Source organism: Strix aluco, chromosome 6, assembly GCF_031877795.1.
Source record: "Strix aluco isolate bStrAlu1 chromosome 6, bStrAlu1.hap1, whole genome shotgun sequence".
Lineage (NCBI taxonomy): Eukaryota > Metazoa > Chordata > Aves > Strigiformes > Strigidae > Strix > Strix aluco.
The window spans coordinates 43,753,507-43,770,574 of NC_133936.1; the positions used below are offsets into that span (position 1 = coordinate 43,753,507).

Here is a 17,068-nt window from a genome sequence, read left to right on the forward strand (position 1 = left end):
TTTACCTCCCATTTTTTGGTCAGATAAGTCCACGTCTGAGCAAAGGAAAATTCCAGATGCTTGTGACCAGGATGAAAAATCTCCCATCTGATATCTACTGAGGGATTAAATAACATGGGGGAGAATTGCTACAGATCTCTCAGCACTGCATGTAGAAGGGTGCTGGCACCTCCCTCTGAGACAGGACTGGTGACCCCATGCAGTGGGCTGCAGAGACATTTCATATGCCAGGTCCACACGCAGACATGCTACTAAAGAGGTGTCAGGAAAGAAAAAGAAAGGATTTGTTGCCGTTCTGCGATTTTTTTCCCCTGCCTTCAAAACTAAGTGGCATTTTTCCCTCTAGAGGGCAGAGGAGGAAAGGGAGAGAATAGGAAGGGAAAGGAACATGACAGCAGAGGGAAAACTCGCAGAGGTTTCGTTAGATCCATGCAAAGCATGAATGGCTGGAAATGGCTTGATCCTGAGACCCAGTGCCCAGCTAGGGTGCCCACAGGTCGGGATGAAAACGCAGGTGTGTAGCAATTGGGACACCAGCTCCATCCTTCCCACTTTGTGCTCCTGGGGTCAGATATTTCCTGGTTACTGAAAAACTGGCTTTTGATTTTCTGAATGCCCATTCATACTTGAAATGGTGAATTTTGGTTTGCTAGCTAGGTGTCCTGGGTCTTTTAAAGATGGATGGTCCGAGTCCATCCATCAGTCTTTGGCCAAGCTGCTCCACTGACTCCCTGCTCCTGCATCCACACGCTCAGCTGGGCACAGCTGCTTTTTGGCTCATGCAGGTGTGGGCTAGACATCTGGCTGTGCCATCTTGGACACTTGAGTCTTTGCTCCTGCAGTAGCTTTTGCATAAATGTGGTGGCAAAGCCATGGCAGAGCTACAGGCTGTCCCCAGGCTCGCACCCAGCATAGTCCCTGCACCCAGCAGCCAGCCTGACCTGCACCCATGAAGGTGCTCAGCCCACAACATCTCCCCACAGCTCCTCCAGCTGTGGCTTTCCCATGCCCTGCTGCTCTGCCAGCTCCATCCATCAGGAAACCTGCCCGTTTTGAGAGAAAACCTTTCTCCCTCTCTATCCCCAGGTGATACGGCCGTGGTGCTGTCTCATTCTGCGCCAGGGCTGCCCTCCCAGCTAACACACGTCTCCCGTCCCCTGGTAGGAAATGGAGTCCAAGGTCTCTGAAGGCGGCCTGAACGTCACCCTCACCATCCGGCTCTTAATGCATGGCAAGGTAAGGGGCTCCCGGTGAGGGGGTTTCCTCGCAGCTCCCTCTTGTGCCTCTGCTCCAGCTGTGCCCAGGTCCAGCCAGCCCCAGGCTGCAGGGAACAGGCATCCTCCTGCTGGTGGGGAGGGTACCACGGTGGCACAGTGCTCCTGGCCCCTCTCGTGCCTGCCCCCCGCCCTGTCCTTCTGCTGGGGACACTGTGCACCAGGTCTTTGCTGCATTATGGGGTTGGGCTGAGTTGTCTTCACTTTTTGCAATGTAATTCCTTTGTGTTTGGCTTTTTTTTTTTGTAGGAAGTTGGAAGCATCATTGGAAAGGTAAGGACGTCTTTTACATGTGTATTTAATGTTATTGCCTGCACGATTTGCTGCCTCCAGTGTGGTAGATGCCAGTCACCTCTTCCCTGTAATGTCCCTTAAATGTTCGGTGTGCACGAGCTTGTCTGTGGGTTTGTGAGACAGAAACAATCGGAGACCCACAGAGGGATCAAAGACCATTCCCCTAAAAAAACATCACCACCAAACTTATCCAGTGCCGTTTCCAGCTGCTTCATTGTGGTGACAAATGGGTGTTTATGATCATGTTGCCCTGATGTGTTAATTAAATAGATTCATTAAGAGAGATTAAGAAATGTCATGCAAACCCATTTAAATTCACTTCCCTCTGAGGCCACAGGACACCACTTAGCTTGTGCAGAAAAGCTTCACGAGGTGCTCTGCTCCCTGGTGCTTGCCGTGGTGGTTTGGAAAGTCCTGGCTATATAGGATTTGTGTTTTGGTGTTTTTAAAAGACAGTTTTGTGGTAGCAAAGATTTGCAGTACAAGCACCTTCTTCTATATGCTTGCACCTTATTTTTCCATCAGCCTGTCCATCCCTGGAAAGATTCACAGTTGTACCTGCTTTATATCTGGATATAAAGATACTAGATCTCTCTGTAGTTACTAGATAACTGCCCTTCAAAGCCACTCTGAGGTGCCAGCTTTTCTCAACACCTGATGAGTTTCTGAGCTTTTCCTGTGCATTTTTCCTCCTAACAGGAAACATAGAAATGGAGGTGGAGGCTGAAGTTGTGCATTAGTAGCTGTTTTGTCTGTCATGTCTTACAGACACAGGGAGCAGGACTACAACAGCTTACACCCTCAGCTCTGCATCTGACCATCATGTGGGGGTGGAGGGCCAGGCTGCCCAAATGTTTGGCTATGTGTTGCCACATATTAGAGAGATGCATGTTTGGAAGGGTTGTTTTGAAGGTAGAAGTCTTGAATTTTTAGTAATAGCCTGTGTTTCTGCTTCTTATTTCAGAAAGGAGAGACCGTGAAGAAGATGCGTGAGGAGGTGAGGAACCTGCTTGGAAAAATTATTTGTGGGAAAAGGGGAGAGGAGTGGGAAGGGCTGTTGAGCTGTCCTGTCCAGCAGCAGACAGCACAGCGGCCAGAGCTGCCCTGTGCAATATGTGCAGTAGGTCCCAGGGTCAGGACACGCAAGACATCTGTGTTCAGAGGTCTTTGGTCTAGTTTTCTCACTCCATACTCAAACAAACTCCTATCACATTTAATGGAAATTTTCCAGAGCCAAGAATTCGCTCTTAATGAAACACTGAAATTAAGTCACTCGTAAGATGCTTGAGTTTGTCCAAGGTCTTTGTGCCTGCAGCTACCAAAGAGTTGTCAGATCTGTAAGCAACACTCTTCTTTTTATAACGATGCCATGAGCTTGTCTTACCTTGATTGTGTGGGTTTGCATTGCAGTAAAAGATGCAAAGCGGGTGCTTGGAAACCCTTTCTGAGGGTCAGGGTAAGGCAGCGCTGGAAGCACCACGGGGGGCAGGGATGGGAGTTTTTAAGGTTAGATGGGATGCCATGAGGCTGGCACAGAGGATGACAAGGGACCAAGCTGGGACAGGACCTGACCCAGAGGAAGGACTGTGCTTCCGGCACATCCCCGTGGGTTGCTTGGCTGTGGCTATTCCAGGGCTGCCCTTCTTTTTCCAGAGCGGGGCAAGGATCAACATCTCAGAGGGAAACTGCCCTGAACGAATTGTGACCATCACTGGCCCCACCGATGCCATCTTCAAGGCTTTTGCCATGATCGCCTACAAATTTGAGGAGGTGAGCAACGTGAGCCCTTTCCCCCAGGGAGGCAGAGTAAAAGGGCCTGCATCCAGACCCCTGGGTGGCCCACCAGCCGAGCAGAGTTCCGGCATGCCCAGTGCTGGGGCCAGCAGTGCAGATGGGCATGGGTAGCTCCAACCCATGTGTGATGCCTGGCTGGACAAAACCTTACAGACATCTCTAACTAGGCAAGAACAGAGCTTCAGTGAACTGTCCCAGAGATCTTGTAGTTAATTAACTGCAGGGATGCACAGCAATGCAGCTGCAGACAGAGACCAGCCACAGTCTGGGGGCCATGACCCCTCTTTTCTGGCCCAAGGAATTTGTGTTGGCAGGGTCTGCTCAGGTACCAAGGGCTGATGCGTTGCATTCTTCCTTCCCAAGGACATAACCAACTCAATGAGCAACAGCACTGCTACCAGCAAACCTCCAGTGACACTGAGACTTGTTGTGCCGGCTAGTCAGTGTGGCTCACTGATCGGCAAAGGAGGCTCCAAGATCAAGGAAATCAGGGAGGTAAGTCAGACTTGATTTCATCATTGCATGTAATCGCAGCTCCTCGGAGCTGATCTTGGATCCTTATTCTGCTAGCATCATGTATCATGCTGCTTCCCAGGATGATCCTGCTGATGTAGGAGCAGCATCCCGTGGGACCTTTCCAGCATGCTCCTGCGGATGCAGGCATCTGGGCTCGTGCAGGGCAGTGCAGCTCTTGGGAGGCGCGTGGCGCTGGAGCTGGCTGCAAGGAAAGGCACTCAGCTGTGGGATTTCTCCTCCTCTCTCTTTCTGTCTCCAGTCAACAGGTGCTCAGGTGCAAGTGGCGGGGGACATGCTGCCCAACTCCACGGAGCGGGCGGTGACAATCTCGGGGACACCCGACGCAATTATCCAGTGTGTCAAACAGATCTGTGTGGTGATGCTGGAGGTACAGTCTGTAACAAAGGGGGTAAAGTACATAGGAAAAAAACCCAGCTGGAACCACAGCAGCGCTGGGAGCTGTGGGGTGTGTCTCTCGTACACTTCACCATGCGTTGTCAGACCACTCTCATTTCCTGGTACCTCCGTTTGAAACCCACCCAGTGTGTTTTCCCCACCATTGTCCACTGTTTCTAGAGTCCCACACTGGAAACCTGCCTGGTCGGGTGCCCCAAAGGAGATGGTTTGTGTCGCAGCACAGGGTGGCTTTGGGAGAGAGGGGTGCTGGAGGAGGCTGGGAAGGCTGGGACAGCCATAGCCTGGTGTCCCAGCAGCACCCAGAGTGCCATGGGAAGGGGATGGGGGCTGCAGCCACTCCACCATGTGCCTGGCCTCCTCTGCATGGGCCTCACGGGGCCCCGTGAGGACCATGGCTGGGAGAAGGCCAGTGCATCCCCTACACTAGGAGCGCAAATCCAGGCTTCAGTGAGGCACAGCAGGAAGGGCAGTGAGGAAGGCTGGTGGAGAGCATGGCCTGTAGGGTGCATGGACATGTGTCCAGGGTGCCGTTTTCTGGGAGAAATGCTGACGAGCGGAGCTTGAAGATCTCTTCCATGGAGAGATGCTGCTGTACCAATGGCTTATTGCCAGGGATGACCATGGCCAGGTGCCCCACATCCACACCTGCTACTTCAGATAGGAGAAGCTCCAGGAGGAAACACGTTGGGACAACAGGATGGTGATACCCTCTACTCCTGGTGTCTCCCAGAGGTAGACAAGCACAGACCGATGTCAGGCCCCTCTGCCTTGCTGCACAGCCTGCACACCACTGCCCTTTCATGGCAGGGAGGAGAGCATTTGGTGCTGCAAGAGTTTCAGACAAAGACAGCAAGGCTTGGTGGAGGTGAAACCAAACCAAATGGAAGCAACTTCAGTTTGGCAGCAGCACAGCTAAGGAGGAATTGCCATGAGCCACATTACCCACTGCTGCTGGTAGTGATGCTCAGGCAGGTACACTGTGCTGCCAGAGGAGTGCAGTTTAGCTGCACGGTGACTCCAGGTTGTGCTCTGGACTGTGGCAGAGATGGGCCCAAGGTGATGCTTGCAGGTGTGTTATACAGTCTTTCATGACTACTGTTCTCACTGACCAAAGCAAGGGATGCTGCTCCTCTGTATGACTCAGCAACGGGAAAGAGAAAAACTCATGAATTTTCTTGCAGTCTGAAATGTGGGAAGTCCCCTGACTTTAACAGTTCACAGAGATGCTCCTCATAACCTTTTAGTCTTAAATTATCTTACCACAGTAATCCTCACTCATCCCCTCCAAGATTTGTCACAGAATTAAAAAAAAGCAGGTTTGTGATTATAGAGGCTGTGCTTTGATCGTACAGCTTTCCTGCAGACCTGTGCTTAGCAGGAAGATTTGGATACATCACTTGGCTACAAGTGGATATCTAGAAGAATGTACAGAAAAAATGAAAAATTTTCCATGACATAGCATAATTTATATTGCCTATCTTTACATAGCAGTAGCTTGGTCATTTCACTTCAGGTAGAACCTAGAGGCTTTTATCTGAAAGTTCTTCTGATCCCTAGAAACCTCCACAATCTCTTCAATGGCCTGTTAGTTATGTTCAAGAGAAAACTGACAGAGATAACTTGGGTGAGAAGAGCCCATGCACTGTGCAGCAAGATGCATCACTACAGTTCGATGTGCATCAGGCACCATCAAGCTTCTGCTTGGACCTACTCAGGGACTGGTCAGGCCACAGCAGCAAAGAGCAAGATGTCCTGCCCAGCCAGAGCGGGGCTGCACTGGGTCACACTGATGCAGGAGGAGGTCTGGGAGTGGATATTGCCCAGTGCCTCTGCTGCTGGCATCTGTCTGTCTGCTCACAAGGAATACTACTACCATGCAGCTCTAGGACAAGATCTCTGGAAATTCTGGTGTTGCCATCTGAGAGGGGTTTCCAACCTCTGGCTTCTCCAGAGCTCAGCACTCTGGCCAAAGTGATCACTGCCACTTGTCTTGCCAGGGCATGGAAGGTCTAGACCACAATGAAGGTGCTTTTCAGCATCTGCTGCACGGCCACCCACGTCCCAGCTTGAGTGGCAATAGACCAAACCAAGTCCTGAAGGTGGCCCTGTTCCCTGAGGCAGTGAGGAAGATGAGAGGGGTCAAAGAGCTTGAGCATTGTGCCGGGTCACTTAGACTGGCTGCTCACTCCTTCTGACGCCCATGCTCACGATGCCACGCCACAGCTCCTGGTGCTCAGTGGGACTGGTATGACTCCAGGGCAGGCCGTCAACGTGCCAGAGATCTCAGGCTGCAGAGAAAACCACCGTACAAGGACGCTCCTGGCAGCCAGGGATTAAAAAGCCTGGTCCGTGAGTGTACCTCCCTATCTCACTGCCTGAGGGTCTCCTCAGGGTGTTTTGAAGAGGGTACTACATTCAAGCATCAGGCTAGATCTAGACCAGTTTGCAGAGAGCAGAGTGAAGGCGAGGGAGGCAGTGGAGGTCCAGGAAGTGATATAGGGGCCTGTGTCTTGTCAGGGGATCTCCCGTACCCCAGGCTGTCCTTGTTGTCCATTAAACACCAATTTCCCCCCATGTCCTCCTGTCCAGAAACGCGGTTTGCCTGGTGTGGGTGTTGCTGGCGGTGGCCCCGGGGGCCGTGCTCTGTCGGGTGCTTTCTAACACTCTTTTTGCCGCCGTTTCAGGAAAGCTCTTCTAATGTTCTCTCTCCCTCTCCTTGTCCCTTTTCCTAGTCCCCACCAAAAGGTGCCACCATTCCCTACCGCCCAAAGCCCGCCTCCACCCCTGTCATTTTTGCAGGTGGTCAGGTAAGAGCCGACCCGCTTGCAGCCTCCACTGCCAACCTCAGCCTTTTACTGCAGCACCAGCCGCTGCCCGTTAGTGCACTCAGGTTTCTTGCCTTCTGACTTGCATGGTGTCATCCCATCCGTTGTGTGCCACGGCAGGTGGACTGAAAGCTCTTTGCAGAACCACTGGCAGTTTGCAAGCCCAGGGAGATGGCTTAGATCCTGTGATGGCTGTTGGGGGATAAGGAAAGGGCAGCCAGGGAAAACAGTATTAGCTCTGCTGGGTGCTTGTGCAGCAAGAAGTTTGTGCACTGGAGTTTTCTTCATTAGACATTTATTCATTAGAAATTCAGTATTTACAGTTACCACTGTAAAGGAGGAAATGTGAAAAGCCTCACTGAACAAGAGGCCGCAGCCATGCTCTCACGGTGGCCGCAAGCGTTTATTTTCTGGCATCTCTAGTCCAATTAAAAATAACTTCGCATAGTTGTAGTCGATCCAAGATAGGAAAGGCTCGTCCAAGCCACCCCAGGACTTTGCTGAGCCTCTGTTCAGGACAGTCTCCATGAAAGAGTCACGTCCACATCACTGGTGCTCAGCCCGTTTGGGGTGCTTCTTCCCCTGAAATTCCCGTAACCTCTGCTGCAAAGCTGGGCCTTAGCTCTGTCCGCAGGAGAGCCTGCATTGCATTGCTTTCAGTGACATTGCACGGTGGTCGGGCTGCAGGCTTGCAGTCATGATGTGGTGCTTCTAGAGACCCTTAGGAAGCAACGGCAGATTTTTCCTTTGCAGGATAACCATAGCGCACACGTGCCGTGGGAGCTGGTGGTTGTTCTGCAAACAAAAATCAGCTCCCGCAGCGTGTCATTTATGAAATGAGGAGTTGAGCAGGCAACTGCTTTTAAAGAGGGGACTTGAACCCTTGCTTTTTCCACCTCATCTACTCACCTCACCGGCTGACTGAGGACCTGCCTGTAGAAGCCACCATGCTGTGGTGCACCAGCAGGAACTTTCCCAGGAGCTCCAGCAGTCAGGTAGAGCCAGCACCACGAAGCTACAGCTAATGCCATCCAGAGCAGCTCCACACAAGTTATTTCATTTCTCCCCAACCATAATAAATAGCAGAAGGACAAAGCCCAAAGCACAGGCTATTTCAGGCCGCGTGCTGAATTGGCATCTCTTAGTCACTGCCAGCATCAGGAGGAGTGTGTCGTTTGGTCTGATCAGCCATCCTGGAAAAGAGCTTTGAGTCCATCTGCTTGGTGAACTTATCTTCTCAAAAGGGAGAGTAAGATAGAGGTAGCATTTCTCCTTCTGGTGAATGGTTGTTGTCTTGCGCAGAAGTGATGTTGCGGGAAGAGGCAACCATCTCTGAAATGAGAGCTCTTCCCTGCTGCTCCCGAGGGAGCACTGGCTCTGCCTGAGGGGTGGCACAGTGCGGGTGGGCAGAGAACATCAGGTGGCAGTCAGTGGTGCTGCAGGGTGCTTGGGGTGGGTTGGACTTGCAGGAGCTCAGCAGGCTGAAGGATGTGGTGGCCAGTGGCAGCTGCCAAAGTTGGATCAGCCCCATCGTCCGTGCACAATGTCAGAAAGCCAAGGGTCACGCAGGCGGGTCTGCATCTGTCCAAGACACCTTCCTGCCTTTAATTAGCTTTTTCTAATCAATATTTCTAATAAATTAAAAAAAAAAAAAAAAAACCAACCACCAAATTAAATTGCCAGGAAAGACTGAACCTTTTAGAGTGGCCTCTGCCACGTCCCCATCGAGCTGGGATGCCAGCAGGCGTGGGGATTGCGTGGGGCTTTGCCTCCTTCCTCCAGGAATTCAGGGGTTTTCCTCACACAGTGCTTTGCTGTTTGCAAATGATGCAGCAAGTTTGCAGAAGGTTCAGAGGAGATTTTTTTTTATTGTTCTTGGCTATCTTTACTCTCCCTTTTTAAAGTGTTATCCATCTCTTTTGCCATTTCTTTCAGAATCATCTGAAAAATGTGTCAACCAGTGAGATATGTTTTGCTAGCTGGTTAAGTCCTAAATATTGGGCTCTCTAGTGTCTGGCTCTGTACCCACAGTGATGCTTATTTTCAGGTTATTTACAAAAGAGAAAGGATTGGTACAAACGATGGGAAAAACACTAAACAATGTGCCTAGCAGACATCTGCATGGATTTGTCAGCTATAGCTGGTGAAAGGCATTGCAGTGCAGGCAGTCCGTCCCTGAGCCCTCTCCATGCTTGCGGATACAGCACAGTGCTGCCCAGCTGGCTCTCTGCGCAGCAGTGCCTTTCCCCCAGCAGAGCACTGGAACATACTGGGTAGATGTAAAGCGTGTTAAGACTTGTGCACCTGGAAATATGGAGAGACTCACTGCACTGGTTTGCTTTCTAGGATCTCGTTTAGGTGCAAAGGGCAGTGGTGATGTTACTGTGCATCCACTAAACAGATAATTCTGCTTTCATGAATATCTTTTGTACAGAGAAGCCCAGTCTTCCCACTCCATGCAAATCTGGCACCTTTAAAGAGCTGTTTCCTTCCTTTTGGAAAAGCCAAACTGAGCCCAAGCCCATCAAGTTAGGTAGCTCAGCGTGCTCCAGCTTTGATGGAAAGAGTACGTCTCCCTCCCATCCCAAGGACTCGCTGGCCCAGCGAATTTAATGCAGCATGGGGGGATCTTTCCCTGGGCTAGCCAGGGGGGTGCGCATGGAAAGGGCTTCTTCCCTCATGCCCTCCATCCTCAAAATTAAGCCGGCTAAGTCAAAATTCAAGATCCCACACCCTGCAGTGGAGTGAGGGGAGAGGTGTGCTGGTGTCACAATGCTCAGCTCCCCATGTTCCATTATTTGGGGGTAACACAGGGTCCCAGGCAGAGCAGGGTGGGAGCTGAGCTCCTCTTTAGCCCCTGCATTCACAGCATTTAGCCCACGTCAGGCAGAAAGGAGCAAAGCCTGGGGACAGCAGTCCCTGTGGAGGCATGGGGCTTTGCCACCACCTCCTGCCAGCCCTAATAATGTGTGTTTTTTTCTTTGCAGGCCTATACAATTCAGGGACAATACGCTATTCCACACCCAGATGTGAGTTTTACCCTTATTTTTCTTATACCCTTTTATGTCACCTGCATGCTACTGTTAATTCACATAATATTAATATTAGACAATAATATTAATAGCACATTTTCAAAGTAACTGGCCGTGTGTAGTATCCGTAATACCTTGAATAGTCTTTTAACCTGTTAGCACTAAACTTTATTAATTCTGAGGACTTGGCCTGATGCTAAATTGTTTGCATTGTTCAGTGCTATCCCTTTGTTCTGAGACAAACCATACTCTATGCATTTTGTGCCTCAAAATGATCAAAAGATGCAAAGAAAGGGAAAAAAAAAAACTTTCCTCTCTATTTCTCCCTTGTCCTTAAAATGTTGGTAAGCCAAGGGCTTATTTGGGTGCTGAGTTCCTTGATGGGGTGGGGAGAAGCCAGAGCTCCAGCGGTGTGTGCTTTCTGACTTGAAGCCTGGGCAGGGGGACATGCCTTCTTGGGGGTCCTCCTCTGGGTGACTCAGGAGCAGGTGCTGAGGTTGGGCCAAACACCTCCCGTGTCCCCCGGCAGGATGGAGAGGATGCGGATCCTGCCGCGCTGCTGGATCTCACCTTGCTGAGGTCTCTGCACCCCGGAGCAAAGCGGTCACCCTGGGTTTGATGGCTGTCGTGCCAGGTTTGGCTTTCAGTCACCCAGGGAGGGGAGCATAGCAGGCAATGTCCCCCCTTTGTCTGGTGTCGAGACAGGCACTGCTCAGGCTTGCAGCGCCAGAGGGCTTTGCTGATGCTCGTGCAGGCTCCTAGCCTGGGCTGGGTCAGGGAGCCTCAGCACGTTTGTGGGGGGACATGCAGGGAACAACTGCTGGCATGTCTGCATGTAAAAGTACCAAAAGAAAGAGAAAACGAGTCTATTTTAAAGGATTTCTCTATGAAAAGCAGCAGCGAAGCACTGCAATGCCAGCAGCTCCTTTGCATCAGCAGACAGCTGCTCAGCTTCTGGAGTTGTCACGGCTGACACGTGCAGAGGAACTCTTGGAAAAAGCTGAGATTTTCTAAATGTGTTTCAGAGGGGATAAAATACTTGGCAAGTCCCACTGCAGAGGCCCCTTCTTGCTGGCACACCTGTGAGTCAAGTGGGCTCTGAGCACAAAGTGCCGCTCTGGGGATGCGGCTTAATTGTAAGTGGTGTGATCTGGGTGGAAAGCCATCTCCAGTCATCCCATGCATGGGAAGAGTTTGACGTAGCTTGGTGTTCCTCTTTCTGATGGGCGTGTTGGGTATTAAATCATGGGATTACTTTTTGCATGATTGAGAATGGGGCAAGGTTGTCCAATACCATGAATGCGCGCTCCCCGCGGGAGCGGTTAGGAGCTGTAGGCTGGATTTTGATCTTCGGAGCAGCGATTTCACTCCATTTGGTTGAGGCTTTGGCTTTCCATGCAACACCAGTATGAATGTACTTTGAATAGCCTGACGTGATGTTTCCTCAGAAATATTCTTAATTGTGTGGGCTTCACTTTTGCTCCTTAAGTGGAATATAAATAAATAAACCTGCATATTTAGTGAGGGTAGATCAATATACTCTTTGTCACAGTTTTTCTTTGCAAGTGGTGGTGACAGCTTAGTGTTTTCCTTGTTATTATATTCCTCTGGTTAGGTATTATATTAGTTATTATATTCCTCTGACAGGAATAAAATACATTTCATACATGTGCTGGCTGTGCTCTGCCCTATTCCCAGCAGATATGCCTAGATCTGGAAGAAGTTGTTTGTACAGGGGCCATGTGCTCCATCCTTACTCTCATAGCTCTCTCGCAAGGACTGGTCATTTTAAACACTGCTCAGTGCACTCTTGAACGTGATTTTAGGGCCCTTGCTGTCACAGGTGTCTGTGTTTAGCGGATGCCTTCTGCAGACCCATGACTGCAGAGCGGGCAGAATTTCGAATGCCAAAGCTAAAATGCAAGCTCCTGCCTTGGGAAAGGCAAGATCCTGCCTTGATCTTCTCCGCTGGGAAAAGCCCACCCAGGTCCGTAGGAGTTTTGGCTCATGAAGGGCTTTGGCATTGACCAAGTGCTCGTGTAAGACATTCAGGATGCGATGTGTAGCTACCTGCCTTCACAAAATTTGCAGTGGGAGATGAAAGAACAGCCATAGCAGTCAGGAGTCGGGTGCATTTGGGAGTGAAATAAATGTCAAGCGCAGGAAACCTCCCAAACCAGGGCATCACTCCTGCGTATGCACCAGGCTGGCATCCAATGAGATGTAACCAGGCGTTGCTATGGGTACCTAGGGATGCTCGGTTCGCTGTATGTTGGTCCCAGTGCTGCTGTCCTGTCCTGTCCTGTCCTGTCCTTTTCTGTCCCTCCCAGCAGTGCCAGTGGGGGAACTCTCCTCTGATGTGTGGGGAAAACCAGAGTTTGAAGAAGTGCTTTCAGGTTTTTGCTTTCAGCTTTCCACAGGAATTGGGAGAGGAGGTGTTTCATGCACTGCAAGCAGCTTTCACTTTAACACCTAGATGTAGCCATCCTCTCGTCTTGTAGGCTTTTTTATTACTGTTATTACGGGCATTTGCTAAATACCACTATCCAAACTATGTCTTAAAAATATGCTAGACCACAATTAGAAAGGATTTTGGTGTTTCCTCTGTCAGGCAAAGTGGGACTCCTGCCCCACAGCACGGCTGAAGCCCAAGGAGCTCTGCCTCCCCGGTGCTCCTCAGCAGTGCCAGCAAAGAGGGGGGAGGTTTCATCTAGAGTCCTGCTGGTGGGACTGGTTGTAACGAGGAGCTCCACAAACAGGGTGCACATGGGTTGAATTTGGTAGAAAACAGGGTAGTTCTTAAATTAAAACCAGCAGATGCTGATGTCCCTGCTACCTGCAGGAACAGTGGCGTGCCTGGCCCTATCCGGAGCTGACTTTCTTCAGGAACCTGCCATAGCACACCTTTCGCTTATTTTCCGTGCTGCACATGGAGAGGTGGGCGTGCGCCTCTTCTCACAGGGTGGCGAGACCTCTCCCCCGAGCAGGCAGAGGCTGGAAGTCCTCACACCTCTGCCAGGCAGGGGTCCCTCGGGTACCTCTCTGGAGACGTGCAGGCATTCCCCCTCTCCTCTGCCTCCCTCCAGCCTCTTCCCCGGTGTGCTCAGCCCCCCAGACCTGCTCTCTCCAGTGTTTCCCCCTCACTGCTGCCAGCCAGACCTGCCTGCGCTACCTCCCTAGCCACGCTGAGGAGCAAGGAGGTTTTTCATTATTGTTTCCCCCAAAAACATGGAAATTGTAACTCCTGCCTCTCCCTCCTCAGGCGGGGGACAGGTGCAATGAGTGGTTTGCATTTGGGGGATGATGAGATCCTGGCAACCCTCTAAGCAGCTGTGAAATTGCCGAGCAGGAGGTGATAAAGACCTGCCCCCTCCTGCTCACTGCTAGATTTCAGCCCACTTCGTTTTGTTTTCTTTTGGTTTATTGATTTATTTTTTTTTAATTTGGAGCAGTGAAACAGAGCACAAAATGTATTCCAAACAAACTCCTCTGTACGCAACCACTTCCTGACGGGGCACGAAAACCTACCCAGCACAACAAGGGATACAAGGATCTGAAATACCTACTGGTCATGGCTGAAGCCCGTATTTCCTCGTACTGCTAAGGGACTTGCTCTTGTAAGCTGGTGTTAAGAGCCACGGTTTGTCTGCCTCCAAGAGGCATTTTCCATCTGAGGTGCAGCTCAAGAGTGTTTGCTGGGGGGCAAGTGGTCATGTTGCAGCTCCAGCAGCACAAAGAGGGTCTTCTGGCTTCTGGCACACAATGGCCACTAGCCTGGCAGTGTCTTTGAGATGGCTTCTTTGCTCTAAAGCTGTCCTGAAGCGAGCAGCAGCCTCTTGTCACAGGTTGTGAAGCCTGGGAGGGAAAGGCAGCGGCTGGAAGCGCCGTAGGCAGCAGCCTTACCACTGCTGAGGCAGCCGGCCATGCGCTGAGGTGGCCACTCGCTCACGGCAAAGGAGCTGAACCGTTTGGCAAGGGGCAGAAACTAAGAATGGGCTTCTTGATGGTATCGTACTTCAGACCCTGACCAAGCACTTCTGCAAAAGATTTGGGCTTTATTGCATTTTACCCAGGCCAAGTCCTTCTGCTAATGTTTTTGCCATGTCTCACCATGGCTTCCTGGTTTGGTTTTTTTTGGTTTGTTTTCTTTTTTTTCTTCCGTTATAATTTTGCTCTTGATTTTCGGTGTGACTTGTTGTACTCTATGACAATAACCTTCTTAGCTCTAATGTCCCTCCTACCCCTCAGCAGTTGACCAAGCTCCACCAGTTGGCTATGCAGCAAACCCCCTTTACTCCCCTTGGACAGACCACCCCCGCTTTCCCTGGTACGTACCCACACGCCCTTTCTAGATATCCTTCTCTTCTTACCTGTAGAGTTTCTCTCTCTTTCTAAACTCGTGCTATTTTATGGAAACAAGCAGGGCAAGTAGTAAAACTGAAGTTGCAATGTCCATGGGGAAAGGTTAGCAGGGAGACAGGATGAATGTTTGGGGGTTACGGTCCTCACGGGCGAGCTCTCAGCCATTAACCATGCATGTCTGGACTGCTCCTGTGAAGCCACGTTTACCTTGCTTCCAGCTTTGCTGGCTTTCCCAGCAGAAGTGATGAGCACCAGTCTCTCACCTTCCCCAGCCAAAGGAGGTAGCATCTCCCACCGTGTGCTGATCTGGACCCTGGTGGGACATCCCCATTTTCCCGGGGGGAACGGCTCAGCACCGGCTGGGGATGCTGCCCTGGTACCTGGTGGTGCTGAGCTGGGCAGGACGGCACCCCTGCACTGGGGAGAGCGATGGGAAGGAGCCACAGCCGTAGGGAGCCGCATTGATGGGAGGACAGGCAGACGTGGTGTGGCTCAGCAGCCTCGTCCCCAGGGCTGGCGTTTTCACGGTGACCTGGGAAACAGATAGAGCGCAGGGGATGGAGATGCTTAAAGTACCTTTGCTTACTCAGGGGTCAAAGTGCTGGTTGGAAATGCCTTTTCGGACAGTATGTTCATCATATTTTGAGCTTCCTAGATGAAGTGACATTGCTTATCTCCTCGAAGGCAAAAGCATTAAACCTGTTTCTTCTTTGCTCTTCAGGAGAAAAGCTGCCCTTACATTCCTCCGAAGAAGCTCAAAATCTGATGGGCCAATCATCAGGTAAAACACAAAGCTACAGGGAAATAAGCAGGTGTCTGTTGAAATATGTTTCTTAAATAGGACTGTGCCATCGTTGTGCTCCTAGATAAACTGTGGTATTTGTGGAGAAGACAGCAGGTCTTCTTGTTGAGCAGGGAGAGACTGGGCAGCACTGTGCCTGCCATTCTCCTTTGTACAGCATGTCAAAAGAAAAGTGCCTGGAGTTTATTGCCTAGTTTTTTGATGTTTGTGTATAACTGCCATCTGTGTAACAGAAAGACATCAGAGACATTGCCCTTATTCTTTCATTTAATTTTGTGTAAACTTTGCTCAGAAACAGTAGAAAAATGCCTGTGGGACCAGAAACAAGACACAGTTTTAGCCATCTCTAAGCCATTCAGGGTGAGCTGTATTTTTAGTGGGAGAGGACCCTGAGGAGCCAAAGCGTGGCTGTAAACTTGGAGAATTTTTGATCTCAAATGTCCCACACATTCATCCATATGTGCCAATCATGCTTATCTTTCACAACCTACCATTGCTTAGAGGAGTTATCCTGAGACCTGGAGGCTCATAGGTGATGTGAGCCAGACCCCTCCCTGGGGGTACCCAGGGCACACACATGCTCTGGAGCCATCCAGGGCTCATGACATGCCTGCCTTGAAAGAGTCTGGGGACATGGCCTAACAATGGAAGCAAATGTAGCCCAAGTAAATAGAACCCACAAGACTAGAGCAAAGATAGATTTCATGATACCAACCTGCACAGCCTTGTTTTCTGTGCGCCCTGCTTTGCCATTTACAATCACCCAAGGCATTAATCCTGCCCTGACCTCCCCACATTACAGCTTCTGGGACTGCATGTGCATATCAGAGAGGGAGGATCTGGTATGCTAAAATAAACTGTCTCCAGGTAATGGAGAAAGACGTGGCCATTCCTCGATGGCCATTGTGATGCAGGGGTGGTGCAGCACCATGGCACCGCTTGCCCCAGCTTTCAGCAGCACCCATGCCATCTGAGCATCAGGCGGGGAGCCCTACCTAAGAATCTGAGGAGCCCAGCTTGCATTTCCAAAGACCCCTGAGTGCCTCAGTGCTGCTCTGAGCCCATCTCCAGTGCTGTTCTCCCTTCAGAAGACCTTTTCTGTCATACCCAGGCTGGTACTGAGCTGAGCCTTGTGTGGCCGAGAGACAGGGCCTACCGCATGGCTGAGAGACAGGGACACCAGCCCCCTGAGGGACATGTCTTTGTGTTAGGTGCAGTCCACCTTGCCCCAGACGGTGAAGAGGTTCAGCATGAAAGATTATCCAGGGCTGGTGAAATGTCTTTTCCAGTGCAACATGCTGTAAAGTCAGCGTTAAGCATTGCCCTCTGTGTAAAACCTGGCCAGGAGCTGTTTTGTGCAGACTTTAGCATTAGTACACCCAGCAGAGGTGAAGGAGGGCGTAGGGCTGCTGAGTGGAGGATTTGCATCCCCATTCCCTGCCTTTCTGTGTGCTCCTGAGTGAAAAATGTGGTAGAGAGACCTCCCACAAGTGGGTGCCTGGGCAGGGTACCCAGGCGTTGCGTCTCTGTAAGGGAAGTGCATGTGGGAAAGCGCAGGAGTCATGCAAGAGTGAAGTGAGAATACCTGATATTGTCCTTTCTAGGGGCGATGCTCGAATGGGATTGCAACCTAAGGCTTCATTTTAGTATTTTAAAAATCTTCCTTTGACAGTGCTGGTACCCAGACAGACATCAGTTCAGACCTGCTGCGTTTTAAAACCTGGGCGGCTGTTGCTGGCAAAACTGCAGGGA

General features: G+C 50.7%; 1 protein-coding gene across 28 annotated transcripts in view; it reads left to right on the forward strand.

The window, feature by feature from the left end:
* The window catches only part of PCBP3 (poly(rC) binding protein 3), a 61,829-nt gene that overhangs the window by 29,896 nt on the left and 14,865 nt on the right, over positions 1-17,068 (forward strand). For 6 of the 28 annotated variants that reach the window (XM_074829884.1, XM_074829873.1, XM_074829870.1 and 3 more), the window contains 10 exons: positions 1,165-1,236; positions 1,524-1,547; positions 2,533-2,565; positions 3,222-3,338; positions 3,726-3,857; positions 4,138-4,266; positions 7,028-7,171; positions 10,108-10,149; positions 14,401-14,479; positions 15,236-15,295. In XM_074829884.1, coding sequence (XP_074685985.1) covers positions 1,168-1,236; positions 1,524-1,547; positions 2,533-2,565; positions 3,222-3,338; positions 3,726-3,857; positions 4,138-4,266; positions 7,028-7,171; positions 10,108-10,149; positions 14,401-14,479; positions 15,236-15,295 — 829 coding nt within the window. In that variant the 5' untranslated portion in view covers positions 1,165-1,167. Of the gene's footprint in view, positions 1-1,086; positions 1,237-1,523; positions 1,548-2,532; positions 2,566-3,221; positions 3,339-3,725; positions 3,858-4,137; positions 4,267-7,027; positions 7,172-10,107; positions 10,150-14,400; positions 14,480-15,235; positions 15,296-17,068 lie in introns of all 28 variants that reach the window. The other 22 variants (XM_074829882.1, XM_074829879.1, XM_074829881.1 and 19 more) reach the window with 11 other exon arrangements.